Source organism: Oryctolagus cuniculus, chromosome 13, assembly GCF_964237555.1.
Source record: "Oryctolagus cuniculus chromosome 13, mOryCun1.1, whole genome shotgun sequence".
Classification (NCBI taxonomy): domain Eukaryota; kingdom Metazoa; phylum Chordata; class Mammalia; order Lagomorpha; family Leporidae; genus Oryctolagus; species Oryctolagus cuniculus.
In genome coordinates, this window is record NC_091444.1 from 75,581,594 (window position 1) to 75,605,064 (window position 23,471).

The 23,471-nt window shown below is 44.4% G+C and overlaps 1 protein-coding gene across 2 annotated transcripts in view; it reads right to left on the minus strand.

Moving 5' to 3' along the window:
• Window positions 1-21,191, minus strand: part of ITIH2 (inter-alpha-trypsin inhibitor heavy chain 2) — a 42,985-nt gene extending 21,794 nt beyond the window's left edge. Inside the window, 9 exon segments of one of the 2 annotated variants that reach the window (NM_001082647.2) lie at window positions 539-655; window positions 1,983-2,111; window positions 2,652-2,759; window positions 6,835-6,997; window positions 9,224-9,328; window positions 14,371-14,540; window positions 16,305-16,337; window positions 19,627-19,701; window positions 20,968-21,159. In NM_001082647.2, the coding sequence (NP_001076116.1) occupies window positions 539-655; window positions 1,983-2,111; window positions 2,652-2,759; window positions 6,835-6,997; window positions 9,224-9,328; window positions 14,371-14,540; window positions 16,305-16,337; window positions 19,627-19,701; window positions 20,968-21,051 (984 nt within the window). In that variant the 5' untranslated portion in view covers window positions 21,052-21,159. 2 annotated transcript variants of the gene reach the window in all.
• Window positions 21,192-23,471: the final 2,280 nt, after the last annotated feature.

The window sequence follows — 23,471 nt, forward strand, 5'->3', positions numbered from 1 at the left end:
TCAGTAAGACTACATGAAGCCCCAAACTGGAAGCCATGAGACAGGATAGCCACCCTCAAGCAATTACAACATAATTAGAAATAATATCCATATGAAGATTTAAAAGTTACTGTGAATAGTAGCAAGATATTAAAGAAAAATATTATGCAGAAGAATTGAAAATATAAGTATATAGTGCAGAAGAGTGATCAGAGTGAAAAGAAGTTACAGGGAGGAAATTTTTCAGAGGGGGGTTCTGAGATGGTTTTGCAAAGAAGTGCTGGATACAGAATAGAAAAGAGAGGAAGAGGGGGAAGAGGAGGTAGGAAAGGGGAGATGAGAAGTTAAGGGGAGTGGACAAGGAAAGAATGACCAATGACCAGGAGTATGTGGGGCATTCATCCTGTGAACATAAACTAACATCAAGTGTTGGGAAGAGTTCACATTCTGACTCAGTAAGCTCAGCCCCTGAGTTCTAGCACTAGGAGGGGAGGAGGGGCCGGGTGACTGCATTCTCTGGAGAGGGTCCGCATATCAGTGCCAGCAGGGGGGTACTTACTTGCTTCATTTTAACTCCCCACATCGAACCACTAACATCGATGACAAAGAGGATGTTCTTGGGAATTGGTTCCAGGTTGTCAGGAGCAAAGAAGTGGACGAAATATCCATTAAATACCTGAAATATCAAACATGATTGTGAGTCAAATCATGGCCAGTGTTTAGGGGACAAGGAGACAAGGGGCCTCGGGGACTAAAGGAGGAGGGATGAGGCATGGAAGAAGGAGTCTTGCTGCCCATAAAGAAGAGAACAGCGGTGGCCACTGGCTCCCATCAACCTCTCCCTTCTCCTCCAGCTCCCTATGGTTTCTCTTGCTCAGCAGGGAATTCTGCTCCACCCCACTCTGCTTCACACTGTCTTCATCGCCAGTCTGTCCCCAGCGTTCTGCTAACCAGCTGTGAATCGGGCAGAGTCCCTGCCCTCACGGAGCTCACAGGTTGGCAGAGGATGTGGGGAGTGCGGGCCACTTGCAGCACAATGTACACGTCATGCTTAGGAGAGCCAAGGGCTCTGAGACGCTCTTGATGGAGGCGCATCTAACACCATGGAGGGAAGCCTCCCTAAGAAAAGGGACCTGAGGGGGAGCTTGGACTTTATGGGCACTGGGTAGGGTGGTGGAGGAGGGAGGAGAGTTCCAGACAGTGCAACTGTGAGAGAACATGGCACACTTGGAAGCTTTATAAGTAGTTCAACACCAGGGGCCCTTGAATTCAAGAAATCAGGGTGGAGAATCAGCAGGACAGATCATGGAAGATTTCGCTGTGCTATTTTAGAGAACTGGGATTTTTCTCAAAGTCAACGGGAAGCAGCTCCAGTTGGGCTCTGGTTACTCTGTCATCTATCAACTGGATCGCCTTATTTTCTTTCCATTGTCTGCTGATTGCTTCTATGGGGACATTAGTGTCCAGTCTCAGGGCAGGTGGCTGTGGCTTCCAACACACTTCACCTTCTGTCCTGGCAGACTCACAGGCTTTGACATGCCCTAGGGGCTCTTACCTTAGCACAAGGACACAGGGAAGACACGACCAAAGGGGAGAGGGAAATTTTCAAGACAGTTCACAATAAACCTGGGCCATGGAATTCACCACTGCCTCTGGGTCTTTCTCTAGACTTTGGTTGTGTGTTTCTCCTTGCCCCATAATCTTTGTGATTTTTTTTTTGATCATCTATGTGCAAAGGACTGTGGGAGGTTAGCCAAAATTCTCATTTTGTAATTTTCATCTGGGAAAAAAGCATGAGACCCAAAGACCCTTTATTTAGTTTTTAATGACAGAAAAGAGAATATTTTGTGACATATTAGAGAAATATGGTTTCAATCCCTTCCCCACAGCCTCAACACTTGCCCCAGCAGTTGGAAACTATGTATAAGCGAGGGAGTTTGTACAACAAGGACCAGTTCTGTAGCCACGGTGTGGTAGTTCTACTGAAGTGTGTTTACACGCACCTCAAGTTCACCCGCCTTCTCTTCTCTGTTCACATCATACATCACCACCAGCTGGCCATCTACCGCAGTCTCCGAGCAGTTGGAGCACTTTCTCTGCTGTGCCACTGTGGGCTTGAAGGAGACATGTGCCTGGAAAGAACAGTGATGTTAGAATCTGCCCCTTCCAGGTGAGGGCTTGGTAGCTGCACCTGCTCATGCACACAGGTGTTGCCCGACGGCCATTCTGTGTCCAGTCAGCATCCACTACTGATGCAAGGGACAGAGCCAGGGTAGCATCTGCCAGCTCTGGGAAGAGTTTGTGGAAGGTTTCAAGAGGAATTCATAGCTGGTTAGTGTTGGCTGCTGCAGTAGAGAGATGAATATATTTTTCCGTGATTAATACAAATATATCATTTATTAGAGCAAAGCTCTCTTTTAGCTACTGGTCAATTGGATGACTGAGGGGAATGAGGCTACAAAAGAGACAGTCTCTGGGTTAAAATGGGGAATGCCATTTTGTGTATATCCTGTGGAAGGCTCTGGGCTCTCGCTAGAAATCAGTGTTCCTTCCTACAGCATCTTCTACTCAAGACCAGACCATTCTCTACCCTCCAGAGCACACAGCGGGAGAAAGGAACCTAGGAGCTAGTGGCCACTTCAATGCTTTGCAACACGCAGTGGTTAGGGTACCTTTTGGGGTCCTTTCAAGACAACTGGAACACCATCAAAATGGCCTTCAAATGTGTCAGGAACATGAAGAAATCTCAGTCCTTGAGGTTCAATTATCCACACATCTACCTAGAGACGGGAAGACAATTATACAAAACATTGAACGATTTTACTCTGCGGATTTGTCAAAAATAGACCATATTCTTCCCTGTGTTGGATCTTTTTATTCTTTCTGTGTCTTATTGTTTTGAGAAGACCATAGGGGCAAATTCCTAGGACTCCTGGCAAAGCCATAGCTGTAGCTACTGCTTCTTCAATGCTTGCCATATTTTCAGTATTGTGCTAAGCCCTTCACGTGGATTAATCCATTTCATTCTCACCACCACCACCACCACTTTCATCACTATTATTATTATTTGCTGTGGTTATTATTTGTTATGACTTCTTTTACAGATGCAGAAGCAGGGACTGACTCAGGTTACAAATGCAGAGCCAGGCTTCGAGCTCAGAGCCTGAGCTCTTGATTCCTTGCACACAGTACTTGACTTTGAACAATCATCTCCGGTTCCATCTTCTCAGATAGCATTGTTGCACTAGTGTTGGGTTTCATGCCACAATATTGTACTGGGGTTTATTTTTCAATTGAGAGCACCCATTTCAGTGTGAGGTCATTAGCTAGTGCACACACACATGCCTTTCCACTCTGCCTCTTCCTCATTTAGGATCATTTGCAACTGTGATGAACTATCTTCCTATTGGAAGGCCCTGAATCAGACCTACATCTTCTCTTTAAAAATTTTGTGAAAAAATATCATGGCCCTGGTTTGAGCAGAGCAACTTGTCTTTCCTGGTTCTTACACTCCGAGCACAAGATGATGTGAAGTTGACTTGCTTCCAAGATTTCTGCTACCTCCACAAGATCAACTATAATTCCCCGTATTGGCAAAAACTGTCTAGTAGAAGCAAATGGGCCAGAGGTCTCTCTGGTGGGTCTGACCCAGCCACTGCTGGTAGATAGTGGAGAAGCTCTTGAAGGAAAAAGCCCAGAGGACCTGCAGAGAACTGAGGCCTTGGCTTTCATTCTTCCGCAGATTCCACCCACAAATGGGTATCAGGGCCTCGGGACAAGGTTTGTTCCTCTGTGAGAGGATTCGCGATAGAAGGAGAATTTTCCCTTGAAGTGCAGAAGCCTTTAGCAATCCCGTGTTCAACTGGACACAGATACAACTGTAAAATCTGGTAACACTCCCCTCTCCCCTCTGCCGGGACAGTGAACATTTTGGGAAGTATGTGCTTGAAGCCCCACAGTTGGTTCGGCTGGGAGGTCAGGACCAGCCCCCACTGGCCTTGAGTCACAAACTATATTTGTTGCTCTTCTCAAAGGACTACAAGAGTCAGAATAAAAGGTTCCCCTTGTGTCCATCTCATTGGACACAACAAGGAGGTTTTAAGAGAGATCCTATTCTCCTTGGTTTCTGTAGGGGAGAAGGTAGTTCCAATTTGGGGGCCCTTCAGATGGTGATTAAAAGCCTTTGGGGGGGCAGGCACTGTGGTGCAGTGGGTTAAAGCCCTGGCCTGAAGCACTGGCTTCCCATATGGGTGCCGGTTCTAGTCCCGGCTGCTCCTCTTCTGATCCAGCTCTCTGCTATGGCCTGGGAAAGCTGTGGAAGATGGCCCAAGCACTTGGGCCCCTGAACCCATGTGGGAGACTCAGAAGAAGCTCCTGGCTCCTGGCTTCGGATCAGCCCAGCCCCGGCTGTTGCTGCCACCTGGGGAGTGAACCAGTGGATGGAAGACCTCTCTCTCTCTCTCTGCCTCTGGCTCTCTGTAACTCTGCCTTTCAAATAAAGAACTAAATCTTTAAAAAAAACGAAATGAATATGACAGCAAAGGTGTGTTTAAGTCAAATAGAAAACAAAGTGACTGCCAAAAGCATTGAGGTGATGAGGTAGGGGTGTGTAGATTGGCATCGGAAGACAATGAACTTATCATTCGTGGAACTCCTGCTATTTGTCAATTATTTCTGAAAGTTCATCTCACTGACAATTGAGGAAGGGAAGTATGGATGGTTTTCATAAGTGAGACCCAGGGTAGTTTGTCCCTGAAGAGCAGTGTTGGGGTTGGATGGTGCTCACCACCACCCCTCAGCTATGTTTACCTCCAGTATCTGGAACCTGTGAATGTGAACGTATTTGGAAAAGAGGTCTTCTGTGCAGATGTAGTTCAGTGAAGGATCTTGCGAACATCCTGTCCTACCTGGTGAGCCTTAAATGCAACGACCAGTGTTCTCATGAGAGAAAGGCAAAGGGAGGTTTGAGGTGCTCAGAGGAGGAGGCAGTGCGACCATGGAGGGAGTGATCAGAATGATGTTGGTGCTAGAATGACGTGCTTTGCATCATCTCTGAGACAGCAGCTCTGCAAGATAGACATCTTGTGGGGCCAGTACATCAAGGAGTGCCAGCAGCTGCCAGGCACCAAAAGAAACAAGGAAAAGACTGCTCCCGGTCGGCACCGCGGCTCACTAGGCTAATCCTCCGCCTTGCAGTGCCGGCACACCGGGTTCTAGTCCCGGTCGGGGCACCGGATCCTGTCCCGGTTGCCCCTCTTCCAGGCCAGCTCTCTGCTGGGGCCCGGGAGTGCAGTGGAGGATGGCCCAAGTGCTTGGGCCCTGCACCCCATGGGAGACCAGGAGAAGCACCTGGCTCCTGCCTCCGGATCAGCGCGGCGTGCTGGCCGCAGCGCGCCAGCTGTGGCGGCCATTGGAGGGTGAACCAAAGGCAAAGGAAGACCTTTCTCTCTGTCTCTCTCTCTCACTATCCACTATCCACTCTGCCTGCCACAGAGGGAGCGCAGCTCCACTGACACTTTGAGTTCAGATTTACGTCCTCCAGATGCAGTGAGGATATATTTCTGTGTCTGTGCTCACTTGTTAGGGCACCTCCAGAAAACGGCCAGAGCTAATAAGGAGCTCAACTGGAACTGAATTCTGGAAGGAAGTAGTGAGGTTGGCTCCAAGCCTGAAGGTCTTCAGAGCACCATACTGTGTTGCAGAGTTGCATGGCAACAATCACCACACATAGTGAAGACAAAAGAAGTAAAATAAGCCATGGGGCTAGTGTTGTGGCAAAGCGCATTAAGTTGTCACTTGGCGGCAACCCCATATCTGAATTCTGGTTTGAGTCCTGGCTGCACTGCTTCCATTCCAGCTCCCTGCTGATCCACCTGGGAAGGCAGCGGCCGATGGCCCAAATACTTGGGTGTCTGCAACCCATGTGGCAGACCCAGATGGAGTTTCTGACTCCTGGCTTTGGCCTGCCCTAGCCCTGGCTATTGCAGCCATTTGGGGGGTGAACCAGTGGATAAAAGACCTCCCCCCACTCAAATAAATGAAAGAAGCTTTAAAAAATGGAAGCTTCTGATCCAACTCTCTGCTATGGCCTGGGAAAGCAGCAGAAGATGGCCCAGGTCCTTAGGCTCCTGCACACGTGTGGGAGACTTGGATGAATCTCTTGGCTCCTGGCTTCAGATTGGCTCAGCTCTGGCTGTTGTGGCCATCTGGGGAGTAAACCAGTGGATGGACGGGGTCTCTCTCTCTCTGTCCTTCTACCTCTCTGTAACTCTGCCTTTCAAATAAATAAATAAATCTTTTTTAAAAAATTAAGCAAAATAAGCCAGACACAGAAAGACAATACTGTGTATTCTTTATCACATGTGTGTGGAGGGAAGAGGAATGGGGGGGATTTGACAATGGGAACCAATATGCAATTGCGTGAAGGTGACCAGGTCTGACATTCTGCAGAATAGTGGTGCAACTATAGTTCATGATAATGCATTATATTCTATATAAAGAACTAGAGGAGAGGAGCTGGTAGGCTCCAAACACAAAGAAAATCTAAGGAAATGGAAAGTTCAATTGCCTTGTTTGGTAATTTTTTGTTGGGTATATGTGTTGAAATATTACACTCTACCCCATAAAAGTGTATAAGTATTACATGTTAAGACAAAATTAATAAAAAGCATCCTGGTTCATACCCTCAGATAAAGAGCATGAAAACTTGGCTTCCCAAGCCTTCAGGTTTCTTATCAGTATATTAACTGCCCTCCCTGGAGGAATGTTGTGAGAACGAAATTAGGTAAGTGGGAAGGAGAGCAAATCTAAATCAGAGGACAGGAACCACGAGAGGAAGTGTAAATCCATGCTCACCTCCAAGTGCTTGGCCAGCCTTCCAGGCTTCAGGTGAAGTCTGTGCTCATAGGACCCCAGCTTCCTCCACTTCACCTCCTGGTAATGAAGTTCGAACTGCACCTTTGCTCCAGGGAGGACGTTTACCTCGGTTTGGAAGTTCTCCATGTCAAGGGCCTTGCTCCTAAAGGTGGGGGTCCCCAGTGAATTAGCCATCAGATGCACAGCTGAGTGGGAAGGCTCAGAATCTAGGCAGAGGGCATCTGGTTTTGGCTGCATGATCAGACCTGATTATTTGTTCATGAAAATAAATAGTAGGTACAATAGAAATAAGAGTAACCTCTGGTTAAATTAATCTCCCCAAGAATTTCAGTCTCCCATCCAACTTCAACTTTTGCTTTCAGGGCTTCTTGCAGATTTGAGTGTCACCTGTAAAAAGCTACCGTTGATGGGTCCCACCTCTCTGCCAGAAGCTTGCTTTGTATCACCTCTAAGATGGCAAGATGGACATCATTACCTTCATTGTTCGGATAACAAGCGGGAGCAGCAAGTGAGAATCATTGAGGAGAAGTAGCTTTCTCAAGATCCCATGGCTACTCAATTGCAAGACCAAGACCCCAACCTAAGTTTAGGGAACCCCAAAGACAGCGTGGATTTCTTATGCTACATTTGAGATCCACTCTAGGAATTGTTTATATTTGTTAAAGTCTTCAGAAAGAAGAATTCTACTTTCCCATAAATTTGAGTTCGTATTTCTAGCATGCGGCCTGATTTAGTTACTATACATTTTGAGTCCCATGTGATCCTAGATCTGGAGGTTTTTGTGGTTTTGAAGAGAAACCAGCAAGATTAACAAATAAAGGTGATTCCAGAATTAGGACTAACAAGGAATAATTTTTAACATGATTCTTCTTTGCACGAAATCACTAAAAGAATAAGGAAATTGGGCATATTCAGCCCATCTGTGCGCAGCTGGCTTGGGACATTGGTAGTTGAAGAAAAAGAGAACATGGCCTGCTGGAACTGCTGGAATGTTCAAGGTAGAACATGCCCTGGGAGGCCATGTTTACCGGAAGGATGGACTGGAAGGGGGACTCTGTGTTCTCTGCTGTATCTCCAGTGCCCAGAAAGTTTTTGTTATTTTTAAAAGCTTTGTGGAATGAAAAAGTGAACCAATGAATGGTAGGTAAAAGTGGGAAGAATGGTTTGTAAAGACAAAAGATCGGATTAACCAGCAGCAAGGCTGTAGGCGTTCCTTCTGCTTGCAGTTTCTTCTTTCCTCCCCTCACTTTATGAATCCTTTTAAGCTACTGGGTCCCAGCTCAAACATCAGACCTCAGTAAATATTTTCTGGACTTCTGCAATACAACTGCACACCCGGTCTTTGGAACTCTCACAATGTTTGGGATCTCCTCCACACTAGCGTTTACCCCACTATCAACAGTGCAGCCATCAGCTCCTTGTCTGTCTTCTTCACAGTGTATGTTTGGGTGTTTGCCTCGTGTTGGTGGGCTCGGTACTCACCTCTTTTAGAACTGGATATAGAGCTGACATCTAATGCATTTTTGTTGAATGAATGGATGAAGGCATGAAGTAAATGAAAAAACTCAATTAAAAGTAAGTTTGACTATAGAGAAGAGAAGATGAAAGAAAAAAGCACGACAGGGGTGGGTGTTTGGTGTAGTTGTTAAGATGCTGCTCGGGACATCTATATCTTATATTAGAATGCCTGAGGGGCTGGCGCTGTGGCATAGCAGATAAATCTGCTGCCTGTAGTGCCAGCATCCCATATGGGCACTGGTTTGAGACCTAGCTGCTCCACTTCCAATCCAGCTCTCTGTTATGGTCTGGGAAAGCCGTGGAAGATGGCCCAAGTGCTTGGGCCCCTGCACCTGCATAGCAGACTTGGAAGAAGCTCCAGGCTCCTGGCTTCAGATCAGCCCAGCTCCGGCCATTGCAGCCATTTGAAGAGTGAACTAGCATATAGAAAACTGACCTCTCTCTCTCTCTCTCTCTCTCTCTCTCTCTCTTCCTTTGCCTTTCTGTAACTCTGCCTTTCAAATAAATAAATCTTTTTTTAACAATTCCAGACCTTTTCTTCTGTACCCATGTTGAGTTCTGTAACAACATCATCAATATTTCTGTAGTTCCTCCCTGCACTCTAGAAAGATCAGTGTTTGTTTATTTAAAGAACATCCATCTGTGAAAGATTCCTCAGTTCCCATTGATTGAATAGAGGCCCTCACAGAAACAGACATTGTGATACCTGGTTCTACCATCTGACTGTAAAAGTTTGGCATTTGCTTGGATTCTTTGCCTTGCTGGAGGCTGGATTGCTATTGTAGAAACGGGTTACAACAGGAAGCAGCAATTGAGATGAAAAGGCAAGTCCCACTTGCCCAGCCCTTACCTCACCAATCCAGCTGTCTTGCCTTTTGCCCTTGCCTGTGAATAGAGAGCTCGGCCCACAGTTTTCTCCTTGATGGAACTGGTAAATGTTGTGCCATCAATAGTCCTGGAAAATGATACAAGGCAATCTGTTGGTTAGAAGAGTAGTTCGAACAAAACTAACACACAACAAGCAACCAATCCTATGAGACAGACTTAATGAATGGTGCAATGATCATTTTGCATCTATAAGAAACAAGAAGGAAGACGTTTGAATAATTCATCAATGGGACTCTGTTGACAATTTGAATATAGAAGGACTAGGTAGGCTCCCACCCTAAGAGCTTTCCCTGAAGCACTTTTGTATTTAAACTTTCTCCTCATTTTCAAAGTTTATCCTTCAGTCTAAGTCGTATTTTCTTTGAGTATTTCTTTCTTTTAATAGAACATTTTTATTTAATAAATACAAATTTCGAAAGAACAACTTTTGGATTTTATGGTTCTTCCCCCAATACCCACCCTCCCACCCGCAAACCATCCCATCTCCTACTCCCTCTTCCATCCCATTCTTCATTAAGATTCATTTTTAATTATCTTTATAAATAGAAGATCAACTCTATACTGAGTAAAGATTTCAACAGTTTGCACCCACACAGACACACAAAGTATAAAGTACTGTTTGAAGACTAGTTTTACTGTTCATTCTCATAGTACAACACATTAAGGACAGAGATCCCACATGGGGAGTAAGTACACAGTGACACCTGTTGTTGATTTAACAATTGACACTCTTATTCATGACATCAGTAATCACCCAAGGCTCTTGTCATGAGCTGTCAAGGCTATGGAAGCCTCTTGAGTTCACAAATTGAGTAGTTCTTTTAATTGAAAGTTGACAAGGAGAGATGATTGATAAATCACTAAGGATCTTGTTTGCATTTGATTCGTTAGATTATTATTCTGTGAGTTAAGAATTTGGTGGGGCTGGTGCTGTGGCACAGTGGGTAAAGCTGTCTCCTGCAGTGCCAGCATCCCATTTGGGTGCTGGTTAGAGACTCAGCTCCTCCACTTCTGATCCAGTTCTCTGCTATGGCCTGAGAAAGCAGTAGAAGATGGCCTAAGTCCTTGGACCCCTGCACCTGCATGAGAGACACAGAAGAAAGTCCTGGTTCTTGGCCTAGGATTGGCTTAGATCCAGATGTTGGGGCCATTTGGGGAGTGAACCAGCTGAGGAAGACCTCTCTCTCTCTCTCTCTCTGCCTTTTAAATAAATAAATAAATCTTTTTTTTTTTTAAAGAATTTGGCATGGCCTCAGGGTATGCAATGGACTGTTTGCATCTCTTCAAAATTCAAATAATACATTTCCAACCCCTCCCCCATAGGATAGTATTAGAAAGGAGGTCCTTTTTTTTTTTTCAGGGTGGTGGGGGGAGGATAATCAGGACATGAGGTTGTCACCCTCATGAATAGGATGGATGACCTTATAAGAAAGGCTCCAAAGAACCCTCTTGCTCCTTCCCACCATGTCTGTGAACCATGAAGCATGCCCTCACCAGACACCGAATTTTCCAGCACCTTAATCGTAGACTTCCCAATCTCCAGAACTACGAGAAACAAATACCTGCTGTTTATAAGCCACCCACACTAGGGTGCTCTGTTAGCTCTGTTATATCAGCCTGAGATGACCCAGACCTTGGGAGCTTCTGCTTATCTCCTTAAAAATCTCCCATAGGGACACCTGTTTTTGCGCAGTCTCTACCCACCTCTTTTTTTTTTTTTTAAGCTAGCACCTGACACTAACCCCATGATGACTGGCCAGAAATCAGACAGAATTATAGAACTTTACAAGTCAATGGAAACTTATTGTACTCAAATGGGCACTGTCTTTCTTAAAGAGGACTTTATAAATGGATGGAGAAATTTCCAGTTATTCTGATGACTGGAAAGTGCTGCTGGCATTTACAGATGGACATCAAGAATGCCACAACCTAAGGGACAGCTCTAGTCAGGATGTTTGCTGCCCCAAACGATGACAGCATTGTGCGTTCAGACACAGCTCCCAGGTTTGTCTTCTTACAACAGAGACAAATGGCTTGTCCAAGGTCACACAGCTGGCGCAGATCAGAGTGAGTCTGGAAGTCCACATGTCCAGGAAGCCCTCTGCTAGCATGCTCTAAGGATCAAACACCTAGAAGTCTTTGAGACCAAAGGAAATCCTCTCCTTTAGTAGAATATTTGGGACCATGCTAAAAAGGCAGAAGATATAGTTTGGCTAGTACGGAGTTCTGTGAAACTCAATTTAAATAGTGATGACTAACCAGCCATCTTGCCTGGTTTTTTAAAGTCAGCCCTGCATAGAAGGAGAAAAAAAAATGAATATTTCACAGTTCTGTGTTTCATCACCTCATATATTCTATGGGATGAGATGGGAAGAAAAAAATAAAGAAATACAGAAAGAAAAACTTAAAATAAGCTCTGATTATGCAGTTTAAAAAGAACTCATTAAAAATAATTTTAAATGTAACCTCTAGACATAATATTATATAATTCCACAATAGAAAGCATTTTCTTATCCTTTTAAAAATATATTAATTTATGAAAGGGAGAGAGAGGGAGAGAGAAAGAGGGAGAGAAAGGCCTTCTATTTGCTGATTCACTCTCAAAATGCCTACAACAGTCAGGGCCAGGCCAGGCGGGAGCCGGGAGCCAGGATCGAGGAGCCAAGCACTCCACTCAAATCTCCTATGTCGGTGGTAGGAAACACTTGAACCTCATCTAGTGACTCCCAGGTGCATATGAGCAGGAAGCTGGATTGAAAGCTGCACCAGGATATGGGAGGTGAGCGTCCCCCAGCAGCAGCTTAACGTGCTGCACAAGAACTGCCCCTCCCTGTACATTTAAAAAACGGCTGACTTTTAAAAAAGTTGTACTCTGAAAGGCAATGAAAGTTGCTGAGTGCTTTTCCCCACTACTTTGCTTTCTTTAGAAAATATAGTTAATGTGGCTCTGAGGCTTTTAGCAGCTACAGTGCATGGTCAAAATTCAACCCTTTATTTCATTTATTTACTCACAATTATAATTGATGCCTCAATGGGTGAGTGAAAACTGGATGAGGGAGTGGGAGTTTGGATCACCGGTTAAGATGTTACTTGTTTCCCATGACCCATTTTGGAGTGCCTGATTTCCTGTTCCGCCTCTGCTTCTGATTCTAGCTTTCTGTCAATGCACACCTTGGGAGGCAACAGCTGATGACCCAAGTACTTGAATCACTGCTATTCACATGGGAGACCTAGATTGAATTCCAGGTTCCTGGCTTTGCCCTTACCCATCTCTGCCTGTTGTGAGCATTTGAGATGTGAACCAGTGATCTCCCTGCCTTCCCTCTGTCTCTCTTTCAATTAAGATAAATAAATAAATAATAATTAATATATACATAATTTTAAAAAGTGAATAAGAGGGGCCGGCGCTGTGGCATAGCAGGTAAAGCCGCCGCCTGCAGTGTCTGCATCCCATATGGGCGCCGGTTCGAGTCCCGGCTGCTCCACTGCCTTTTTTTTTTTTATTAAAATTTTTTTTATTTGACACGTACAGTTATAGACAGTGAGAGAGAGAGAGAGAGAGAGAGAGAGAAAGGTCTTCCTTCTGTTGGTTCACTCCCCAAATCGCCGCCACGGCTGGCGCTGTGCTGATCCGAAGCCAGGAGCCAGGTGCCTCTTCGTGGTCTCCCATGCAGGTGCAGGGGCCCAAGTGCTTGGGCCATCCTCCACTGCCCTCCCGGGCCACAGCAGAGAGCTAGACTGGAAGAGGAGCAACTGGGACTAGAACCCGGTGCCCATCTGTTCCACTTCTGATCCAGCTCTCTGCTATGGTCTGGGAAAGCAGTAGAAAATGGCCCAAGTCCTTGGACTGCTGCACCCATGTGGCAGACCTAGAAGAGGCTCCTGGCTCCTGGCTTCAGATCGGCCCAGCTCCAACCCTTGTGGCCAATTGGGGAGTGAACCATTGGATGGAAGATCTCTCTCTCTCTCTGTAACTCTGACTTTCAAATAAATTAATAAATCTCTAAAAAAAAAAAAGTGAATGAGAAGTAATCCAACCTGGTGTCTTCATAAAGAATAGCCAGATGTTATGCAGAATATTGTGCCCGGTTCTTGGCTACCTAACAGAGACATTAATCAACTGCATCCATTCTGGGGAAGGCCCCCTGATACTCCCTAGTGGAAAATCCTTTAAGTTACTTGGAGGAATAGGGTATTAAGCCTTGATATACAAAGCCTCCAAGTAGGCAAAGAACTGGTCTTAATTATTTGAAAGATGTTTTAGTAAAGTTTTTTATTATGTAAATTTTCAAACAAACAAAAAATAGGGTAACACAAGAGAACTTCATGAAGCTATCACTGAGCTATGTCATTATCAATACTTGGCCAATCTTAATTCATCTGTACTCCCACACTTTGTACCTCAGTTACTTTGAAGCCAATCTTTCATAGTATATCATTTCATCCATGAACACTTCAATATATATTTTGCAGAGAATTTTTAAAATGCTGTGTGAGTAGAACTAGAGTCATTGGGTAGAAAATGGAAAATATTTAAATTAAGAATAAGAATTCTAACAGAGCTGTCAACCATTGAATTGGTTTCCTTGAGGAGTGGTGGGTTTATCCATTCAGGAGATAGTCAAGTCAAGCCTGGATAACCCACTTGTCAGTGGTATAATAGAAGGATTTAAGCACTGGATAAGTGATTGGATTAAGTCAATGATTCTGAATCTTTTCCCTTATGGAGAGAGATGTGTGGCAGGTGACAGTGACTTGTGTCATACATGGCTTCCATAAGCTAGGCAACTCCATATATTTTTCTGTCCCCAAGAAATCATGTTAAAATACACATACATGGAAGGTCAATACTGTAGAGATAGTCTTAAGTTTGCTTTAATTTATTGGAAGTGAAAAGCCAATCAATCCTTCACAAATCCTGCTAAGTTGACCAGAAACAAATTGCTGAGACCAAACCTACAATGATTCTCAATGTCTAGTGCAGGCCCACAGGTCTGGAAGCTATGCCCACTGGAACGGTTGACTGTTAAGTTTCTTTCTAACTAGGAGGGTTTTTAATCCTGTGAGAAGAGCATATCCAGTGTATGGCTATATGAAGGAGCTACTCACATCGAGAAGTTGGAAATGAAGGCTCCTTTTGGAATCTCAACATCAAACACAACATTCTGAGGCTGTGGCGAGTTGTTTACCAGTTTGCTCTGGATGATGGTATTTGCCATACGAGAAGTAATAGTGGACTGGACTTTATAGCTATAAAGAGTTACTTGATCAACATCTTCCTGAAATCGACAAAAAAGCATAACTGTACTCACAGAAAAACCACCGAGCTTCGCTATGTAATTGATGCTAACTTCAACGCAAATGATTCTAGGCCATGGTAAGTATATACTCAGGTATTATTAAGCATTCTCCTAACTTCTTGGAATTTTCCCATAAGCAGAAGTTGACTTTCATCTGGAGATGCCTTTTAGCTCTCTGAGTCTATTTATAATGATTTTGTATGAGGACACCAGCGGAAAATAGTTGTGGGAAGCAAGAGTGGTTAATGTCCAAGAAATAACTTCAAATACAGGACTAGGAAAAGGGTATGCATTGCAGGGTTGGAAAGAGACCTTAGTTGTGTCTTCAGTGTGGGGAGTGACCAGCCAGTGGTGTTGTGGCAGTGAAGGTAGGCCTGGGGCCCTCCACACTCCATAATGCCACCTACCTTCTTCAGTCTTATCTCACAATTTCATCTTCATTCCTCTTCTCCTCCCTCACATTAAAGCAAACTCCAAGGACACAGATGAGGATGAGCAATGAACAGCGTATTCCTGGACAGGGCATTCTGACACGATACTTCCGCCCTTTGCATCTCCTTTCCTGATCCTTCCCCGCTGATTTAAGGCAGCCACAGTGTAAAACAAAATCACAGGCTGTCCGTATCCTCCAAGGCAAGGAACAGCAAGCACACGCTTTTGAGAATGTGCCTGAGAGCTTCGTGCTTCTTCAGGTCAGTGACAGCTATGTGACCCACTAGATTTTGCTTTATCTCCAAAAGGATTTGCTTATTTCAACACTCCATGTTTCCTGCAAACTTTGCCATCCAAGATTAACATCCAGCTCACCTCCAGCTAAGATAAAATTCAAGCTCACGTATTCGCCCTTCTTGCCCATGGAGTGTGTTTTTCTGGCCGTTCAGAGCAGGAAGCATAGCATAAGCCACTTCCTGTAGGTGTTTTCTTGCCACAGGAAGGTCTACTTTGAACAGCTCAGAGAACGGGGCCATTTCACGCCCAAGAGCTCCTTTCCCACAGTCATGCTTTTTATTCTCCAGAACTTTCAGGTGTCCTATTTTTTTTTTTTAATTTTTAAAAAATTTTTTTTAAAATTTTTATTATTTTTTTATTTTTTGACAGGCAGAGTGGACAGAGAGAGAGAGAGAGACAGAGAGAAAGGTCTTCCTTTGCCATTGGTTCACCCTCTAATGGCCGCTGCGGCAGGTGCACCGCGCTGATCCGATGGCAGGAGCCAGGAGCCAGGTGCTTTTCCTGGTCTCCCATGGGGTGCAGGGCCCAAGCACCTGGGCCATCCTCCACTGCACTCCCTGGCCACAGCAGAGAGCTGGCCTGGAAGAGGGGCAACCGGGACAGAATCCGGTGCCCCGACTGGGACTAGAACCTGGTGTGCCGGCGCCGCTAGGCGGAGGATTAGCCTAGTGAGCCATGGCGCCGGCCTCAGGTGTCCTATTTTAAATCAAAACTGTTAAGTTAGAATAAGTACATGAGGTTGAATGAAGCCTATGCTGTTGGCAAAACTCAGGAAAATAAAGAGAAAGGGCATGTTCAGTTCCTGGTGACTTCTCTCCTGTCTGCAAACACTGCACTCTCCAACGCCAAATTTTAGAAACATTTCCAAGCTGAGTTGGGCAAGGGGCTGTTTCAAAAGTCAGGTAAATACTCTCAGGGCTGAACACAGAGGAGTCATGTGGATTGATTTCCAGATAATAGTTAACAGGAAAATCATTGGGGTATCAATTTGTAACAAAATCAAAGTCAACTTACCCTCTCTTCTCCTGATTCGCCGGGAAGGCTTCTCTGTGGAAAGGAAGTTAGACAATCATTCTTCAACCGTAGGTTACTTATTACCCCAAGGGGAAAAGCTTCTCACAAGAAAAAAATTTTTTTCTTCAACACTGAGCTGTAATTTTCATACATATCAATAGTCTTGAAAATGATTTTCCTACTGGTGAGTTTCTCTGAACAAGTTTCTCAGCCCTTTTTGGTTGCACACATTTCACACTTTGAAATAATGTGAAAACAGATGTATTTAGATGAAAACATTCAACCAAACACACTGGGTAGCATTCAAGTACATCCTCTTTACTGTAGTTGTCTGATTCATGCTTTCATTAGTTGAGTGGTGAGCTGGATGCGCCACTCTGCCACGAGGCTCTGTGCAAGCTGTCCCGCCTCTGAAGTGCTCCTCCCCTGCCATGCTCCTTCGTCCCTTCCCCAACTCAGGTCTCAGCTCTGGTCGGATTTCTCCTGTGAAATTCTCTGACACCCTCCCCCCTCACCCCAGACAAGGTCAGTGTTTTTACCATTTTTGTTTTTTAAAAATTTATTTATTTATTTGAAAGCAAGAGATACAGAGAGAGAAGGGGAGAGAGGGAGAGAGAGAGAGAGAATCTTCCATCTGCTGGTTCATTCCCCCAAATGGCTGCAATAGCCAGGGCTGAGCCAGGCCAAAGCCAGGATCCAGAAGCTTCTTCCAGGTCTCCCACACGGGTACAGGGACCCAAGGACTTGGGCCATCCTTTACTGATTTCCCAGGAGCATTAGCAGGGAGCTGGATCAGAAGTGGAGCAGCTAGGATTCGAACTGGTACCCATGTGGGATGCTGGCGCTGCTGGCAGAGGCTTCACCTTTTATGCCAGAGTGGCAGCCCTGTCTTTACTGTTTTGAGAGCAGACTATTCCTTCCTGCAGGGCATCCACCTTGCTTTACAATTATCCATTCTATTGGAGGGGCGGTTTGATCAAGGTCTGTCTCCTTCTTAGACTAAGCTGTATGAGAGCAACACGTTAACGTATTTCTTCCCTGAAGTAGTTCCAGAGACAAGCACAGTGGCTGGCACCTGGGGAATTCCATGCTCTTAGCCACTGTGCCAGGGAAGGGGCTACACAGGTGACTGCCTTGTGGGAGGGGACAAAGGCAATGCCTTTGCCTTTGAAAGCTGAATGGTTTAATGTCTACCTGACAGATCATAAAATAATGTCAGGCATTGGCCAGAAGCGAAGCTTGCCAATTAGGGGGAGAGCCAAGGTGTTAGTGGGTGCTACATGATACAGCACAATCAACAATTGCCTTATTTCAGGTTCAAAATTATTTACTTATATTTGAGTAATTTTGAGTAAAATTATTTACTTATATTTGAGAGAGAGAGAGAGAGAGAGAGAAACAGGGACAGAGATAGGGAAATAGTGAGAGAGGGAGAGGGAGAGCAAGAGTGAGCCCATCCATTGGTTCACTCTCCAAATGCTCACAATAACTTGGGCTAGGCTCGAGGTCAAAAGTAGGATCTAGGAAATCAATCGAGGTCTCTCATGTGGGTGACAGAAACCCAATTACTCGACTTGTCACTGCTGCCTCCCAGGACCTGTGTTAGCAGGAAGCTGGAGTCAGGAATTCTGATGTGGGATTTTGGTATCTCAATCACTGAGCTAAATGCTCGTTCCCTATTTTATACTTTTTTGAAGTCAATATAGAATGATTAAGTTTTTTTTTTTCTTTCATTGGTTCACTCCCCAAATGGCTGCAATGGACGGCGCTGCGCCGATCTGAAGCCAGGAGCCAGGTGCTTCTTCCTGGTCTCCCATGCGGGTGCAGGGCCCAAGCACCTGGGCCATACTCCACTGTCTTCCCGGGCTGCAGCAGAGAGCTGGACTGGAAGAGGAGCAACCAGGACTGGAACCTGGCACCCATATGGGATGATGGCACCACAGGTGGAGGATTAACCAAGTGAGCCATGGCGCCCGCCCCATTGAATGATTAAGTTTTCTCTCTTGAGGCTAGACGAAGACACTGACCTAAGATCTTGCCTACTGGATTTTAATATTGGTCTACAGAAAGCTTGGACTTTTAGAAAATAAAAAATTCACACCCGGGGCTGGCGCTGTGGCATAGTGGGTAAAGCCGCCACCTGCAGCACCGGCATCCCCTAGGGGTACTGGTTCAAGTCCCAGCTGCTCCATTTCCTATCCAGCTTTCTGCTATGGCCTGGGAAAGCAGTAGAAGATGGCCCAAGTCCTTGGGCCCCTGCACCCGCAAGGGAGACCCGGAAAAAGCTCCTGGCTCCTGGCTTCAGATTGGTGCAGCTCTGGCTGTTGCAGCCAATTTGGGAGTGAACCAGCAGATGGAAGACATCTCTCTCTCTCTCTCTCTCTGCCTCTCCTCTCTCTGTGTAACTCTGACTTTCAAGTAACATAAATAAATAAAAAAAAATTCATACCCATATGGAATAAGTCACTGTTCAGGTTAGCATTTTTCCCATCAATACCTTTTATTTTATTTTATTATTTTATTTTATTTTTTGACAGGCAGAGTGGACAGTGAGAGAGAGAGAGAGACAGAGAAAGGTCTTCCTTTTGCTGTTGGTTCACCCTCCAATGGCCACTGCAGCTGGTGTGCTGTGGCCGGCGCATTGCGCTGATCCGAAGCGAGGAGCTTCCTCCTGGTCTCCCATGTGGGGGCAGGGCCCAAGCACTTGGGCCATCCTCCACTGCCCTCCAGGGCCACAGCAGAGAGCTGGACTGGAAGAGGGGCACCCAGGACAGAGTCCGGCGCCCCGACTGGGACTAGAACTCGGGGTGCCGGCTCTGCAGGCAGAGGATTAGCCTATTGAGCTACGGCACCGGCCTCCCATCAATACCTTTTCTCAGCCTGTGGACCCTTTGTGGGAGAAGCCCATTGATTAAGGGATTTTTATCTATGTTGCCTTTGGTGGCCAGTTCTCTTTTTTTGAACTCCTCCCCAAGACGGAGTGACTGAAGGAAGGAAAATGTGTGGCCACAGAGGGAAGTGTCAGTCACTCCTGGAATAGGAAAAGTCCTCCTAACAGTAAATCCCTCCTTACCAGGTAATGAAAACATTCCACAACCTAAGACTCATAAGAAAATACACGATCATATATTCTGGACAGCTGTTTGGAGGTCTTCCCTTATTTCACCTTGACAATGCTTTCATTTCAGCGTAAACATGTCAAACTCTCCACTGCTTAAAAAAAAAATGGCCTCTAGCAAAAGGGCATCTTCACACTTCTCTTACATCTTCAATCATGATTTCTTTAATTTGTTTTCCCTTTTGGAAGGAAAGCTTATTGTACCTCGTATCTCCGGTTGTCTGGAACAAATTGAAATTTGCCTGGGGCCAGTTCTGCAAAATCGCTATATTCTGCAAACTTAAAGAAAAATGTAGGATGATTATTTCTGTTTTTTAGAAATTAAAGCAAACCAAAGCAGCTAGTATTATTCAATATCTTAGTTTGTATTCTGTCCTCTGCCTCTGGGCTATCTTATTGTTTTTAATACAGTGATTTATTTCGGTCATACATTTTATGTTTGGCAGTGATGTTGCAGAGGTGAGTGAAGGAAAATTAACACCTTTGAGATTGTTGGAGGTAAGAATTCACTTTGTGGTTTTCCAGACCACGATGGGACAGACAGGTAGGGGTCAAAGAGACGCAGCGATTAGGCAGGTGCCTGGGGGAAACATTTGGGTGGATCTTGGGGGCACAACAGCGTCAGAATGGCAAGATGAGAGCCATACCACTCCCTGAGTTAAAAACAGGTATGAGGGAAAGAGCGGTTAGAAATGACTGAGAAGGGGCAAACAGATGTGGATGTCTTGGTTTCAGTTTGAGATCTCCAACATGCTCTGATGACTTTTAAATTGTTGGAAAATATGATAGTTTCTAAGGAAGAATGATTTTTTTCCCTCTGAAAACATGTCATATTTTTTGGGGGGTATTTTTGTACATAATCACACTTCAAACATTACAAGACTTTGCATTTACTAAGCTAGTCTCATAAGGCACTTTGCTTTTCTGGCATAAAATAAACTCCTGCAATGAGAGTGGCTAAGGGTCCCAGTTGGAGAACTGGAGCTCCATGAGAATTATTCTGGCACTTGGGCAGCCCACTTGCCATCTGCCCCTTTAACAGGAGCATTTACAGTGGGCTTTTTATTCAAATCATTGTTCACTTAGGTGTGAAAAACAATGGTGCTTTGATGATGACTTTCTTTATACTCCCAGTAAAACAGTGATAATGATATTTCTTAAAAATAATAATAGCTAATAATCATTAAGTGCATCCTAGTCCCTGAACCATGCTAGGTAGTTCACATGCATTATTTAATCCTCATAATAAAATCATTAGCACTCTCATTTTCTAGGCAAAGGAGGAAGCAGCTGGGCTCCATAAATTCTGCCCTATGGTCCCTGTCCATTGAACTTGACTTAATTATCATGCAACACCTGTTAATAGTTCGAAGAGGAAATACACAGCCCATGGATTGTAACATCAAACACCTGTGCTCAGATGCGTACTGTCCCAAGTTCCCCTCCTACACGGAATGAAGTCCTTAAATAGCAATTGTAATGGGTAATTGTAATAGGCAATTTTCTGAGCGTAGGACAACACTGGCATCCTCCGCAAGTACTTACTTCAGAAAGTCCATTTGTGGGGATTTCGAAGGCTTGTGCTTCCGAAAGAAGTAACCAGACGAGAAAACACGTGAGTCCTTTCATTTTTTTCTGGACAGCTTTGCCAACTTCCCCCTGGAGCAGGTGGTCTGGGAATTCCACTCCTTCCTACTGAACTATGTTCAAAGGAACACCAGAGAAGTACATTGCGTTTTAAAAAAAAGAAGACCACGACGAAGAAGTCTCTCTAATTTTGTTCAGAATCGGGACAAATATTTGTTCTGGAGCTCAAACTTGAGCTGTGGGGGCGGATCGGACACCCAGAGGTTATTCAAACAGCAGAGCCAAAGCAGTCGCTGGGTTGTGAGGACAAATCAGGGTCAGGTGGTTGCGCTTTTTTTTTCTTTTTGATTTTGTTGATTTCTATTGGTCCTAAAAATCAGAGAGACCTGAAGATAATTGTCATCTTTTTTAAAGGACCCCAGGGAAAAGCTACACCAAGAAAGAGAGCTGGAAAGAGAAAAGTTAAGGTGAAAAGATTCCGGAGACAAAATTGTTTGATTTAAATGAGAGCAGAGGGAATTTTCAAAAAGTAGGAGACAAAACACGATGGTTTTCTGAGCCAGGAATTCATTGCTTTTTTTCTCTGTCTCTGATAACTGAGAGTGTATTGCATGCAAAGAAGGGCGAGCGGCTGTGCAGGAGACAAAGTGTGCTCTCCCGGAAGGTGATTCAGGAGTGTCTTTGATGAAAGCAATGGTGTCTGTTGCTGCTGCCCCGCTGGCTCAGCTCAGTGGCAAAGCAATTCTTCCAGTTCCAGAAATCAGGGAAAGCCCGTATGGAAGCATATCACCTCGGTCCTTCCCATCCATGGTCCAGCTTCACAACAGCATTAATTCAGGTTCATTGAACTTATCACTGGTGTCAGGTCCTTTTATTTGCATTACGTGTGGATCAGCTGTCTACATTAAAGGGAAATGGTTTAAAGCTTATAATAAGTTAGGAATGAAGAGGAGACATACAGTGACTAATGTGAAAAATATTTCATACTTAATTGAAATATTAGGCTCCATGGTCTGCTTTTAAATTTACCAACATGTCAAATTTGTAAGAGATCTTCTGGAGATGCAAAGTGTTAAAAATGTCCTATAGGAGCAGCTGTTACAGAGCAGTGGGGTAAGCTGCCACCTGTACCCCCAGCATCCCATGTGAGCACCAGGTTAAGTCCTGGCTGCTGTGCTTCTAATCCAGCTCCCTGCTAATTAATGCTCCTGGGAAAAGCCGTGGAAGATGGCCCGAGTGTTTGGGAGACCTGGATGGAGTTCCAGGCTCCTGGTTTTGGCCTGGTCCAATCCTGGCCATTGTGGTTATTTGGAGAGTGAACCAACAGATGGAAGATCTCTCTCTCTCTGCTAAACAACAACAAAAAAATCTATTATTAAAAAATATCCATAATATGGAGATAAACCTACCAAAAAAACAGAGAAATAGAAAAATGTACATACAAAAGACAGTATGTCCTGTTTTTTTAATTTCAGAAGATATATAAAACCTACATGATATACAGAAAGTGACTGTGTGTTTCCTGATTCATTTAATGAGGCAGATATTGGGCCAATATTCTCCAACCTGAGAAGTGTAGCATTTAAAAACAAGTTAGGATCAATTTAACTTATAAATAAGATGTAAAAGTAATAAATATAACTCTGGACATTTTGATACCTAAAATTATAATCTTTTATAATTAAAAGTGGATTAGTCTAGCAAGTTGATAATAAAACACCACCAAGAAAAGTACTAAAAATTATTTCATGATCTCAGTAGATATTAAAAAGCTATTCAGAAAGTTGTTTCAAAGTGCTTAAAAATGTTTGTTTTAGGGGGTAATTGAGGGAAAAAAAAACAAAAAAACTTGGTGCCAGTGTGTGGCATAGTAGGTAAAGCTGCCACCTGTAGTGCCGGCATCTCATATAGAAACTTGTTCAAGTCTCTGCTGCTCCACTTCTGATCCAGCTCTCTGTTATGGCCTGGGAAAGCAGTGGAAGATGGCCCAAGTCCTTGGGCCCCTGCACCTGCATGGGAGACCTGGAAGAAACTCCTGGCTCTTGGCTTTGGATTGTCATTGGTGCAGCTCTGGCCATTGTGGCCATCTGGAGAGTGAGCCAGTAGATGGAAGACCTCTCTCTCTGTGCCTCTGCTTCTCTGTAACTCTGCCTTTCAAATAAATTAATAAATCTCTTTTTTTTTAAAGGAGAGATTTGCAGAAATACAAAATAATTCATGTTTATGCAGAAAATATCTTTTTCATTAAAATGTTATTTCTTTAAATATGTAATTAAGTAATTAATACTATGATGAAGATTTTATTTACATGTACAATTGGATGAATGGATGAAAGATGCCTCCTTTTTCTCTCTCTGTCTTTTAAATAAATAAGAATAAATTTAAAAAGAAGCGCATATGAATACATGAAAATAAGCCACAGGCAGTGCTTATCTTTCAGTGGCTCAGCACGGTAGAGAGGA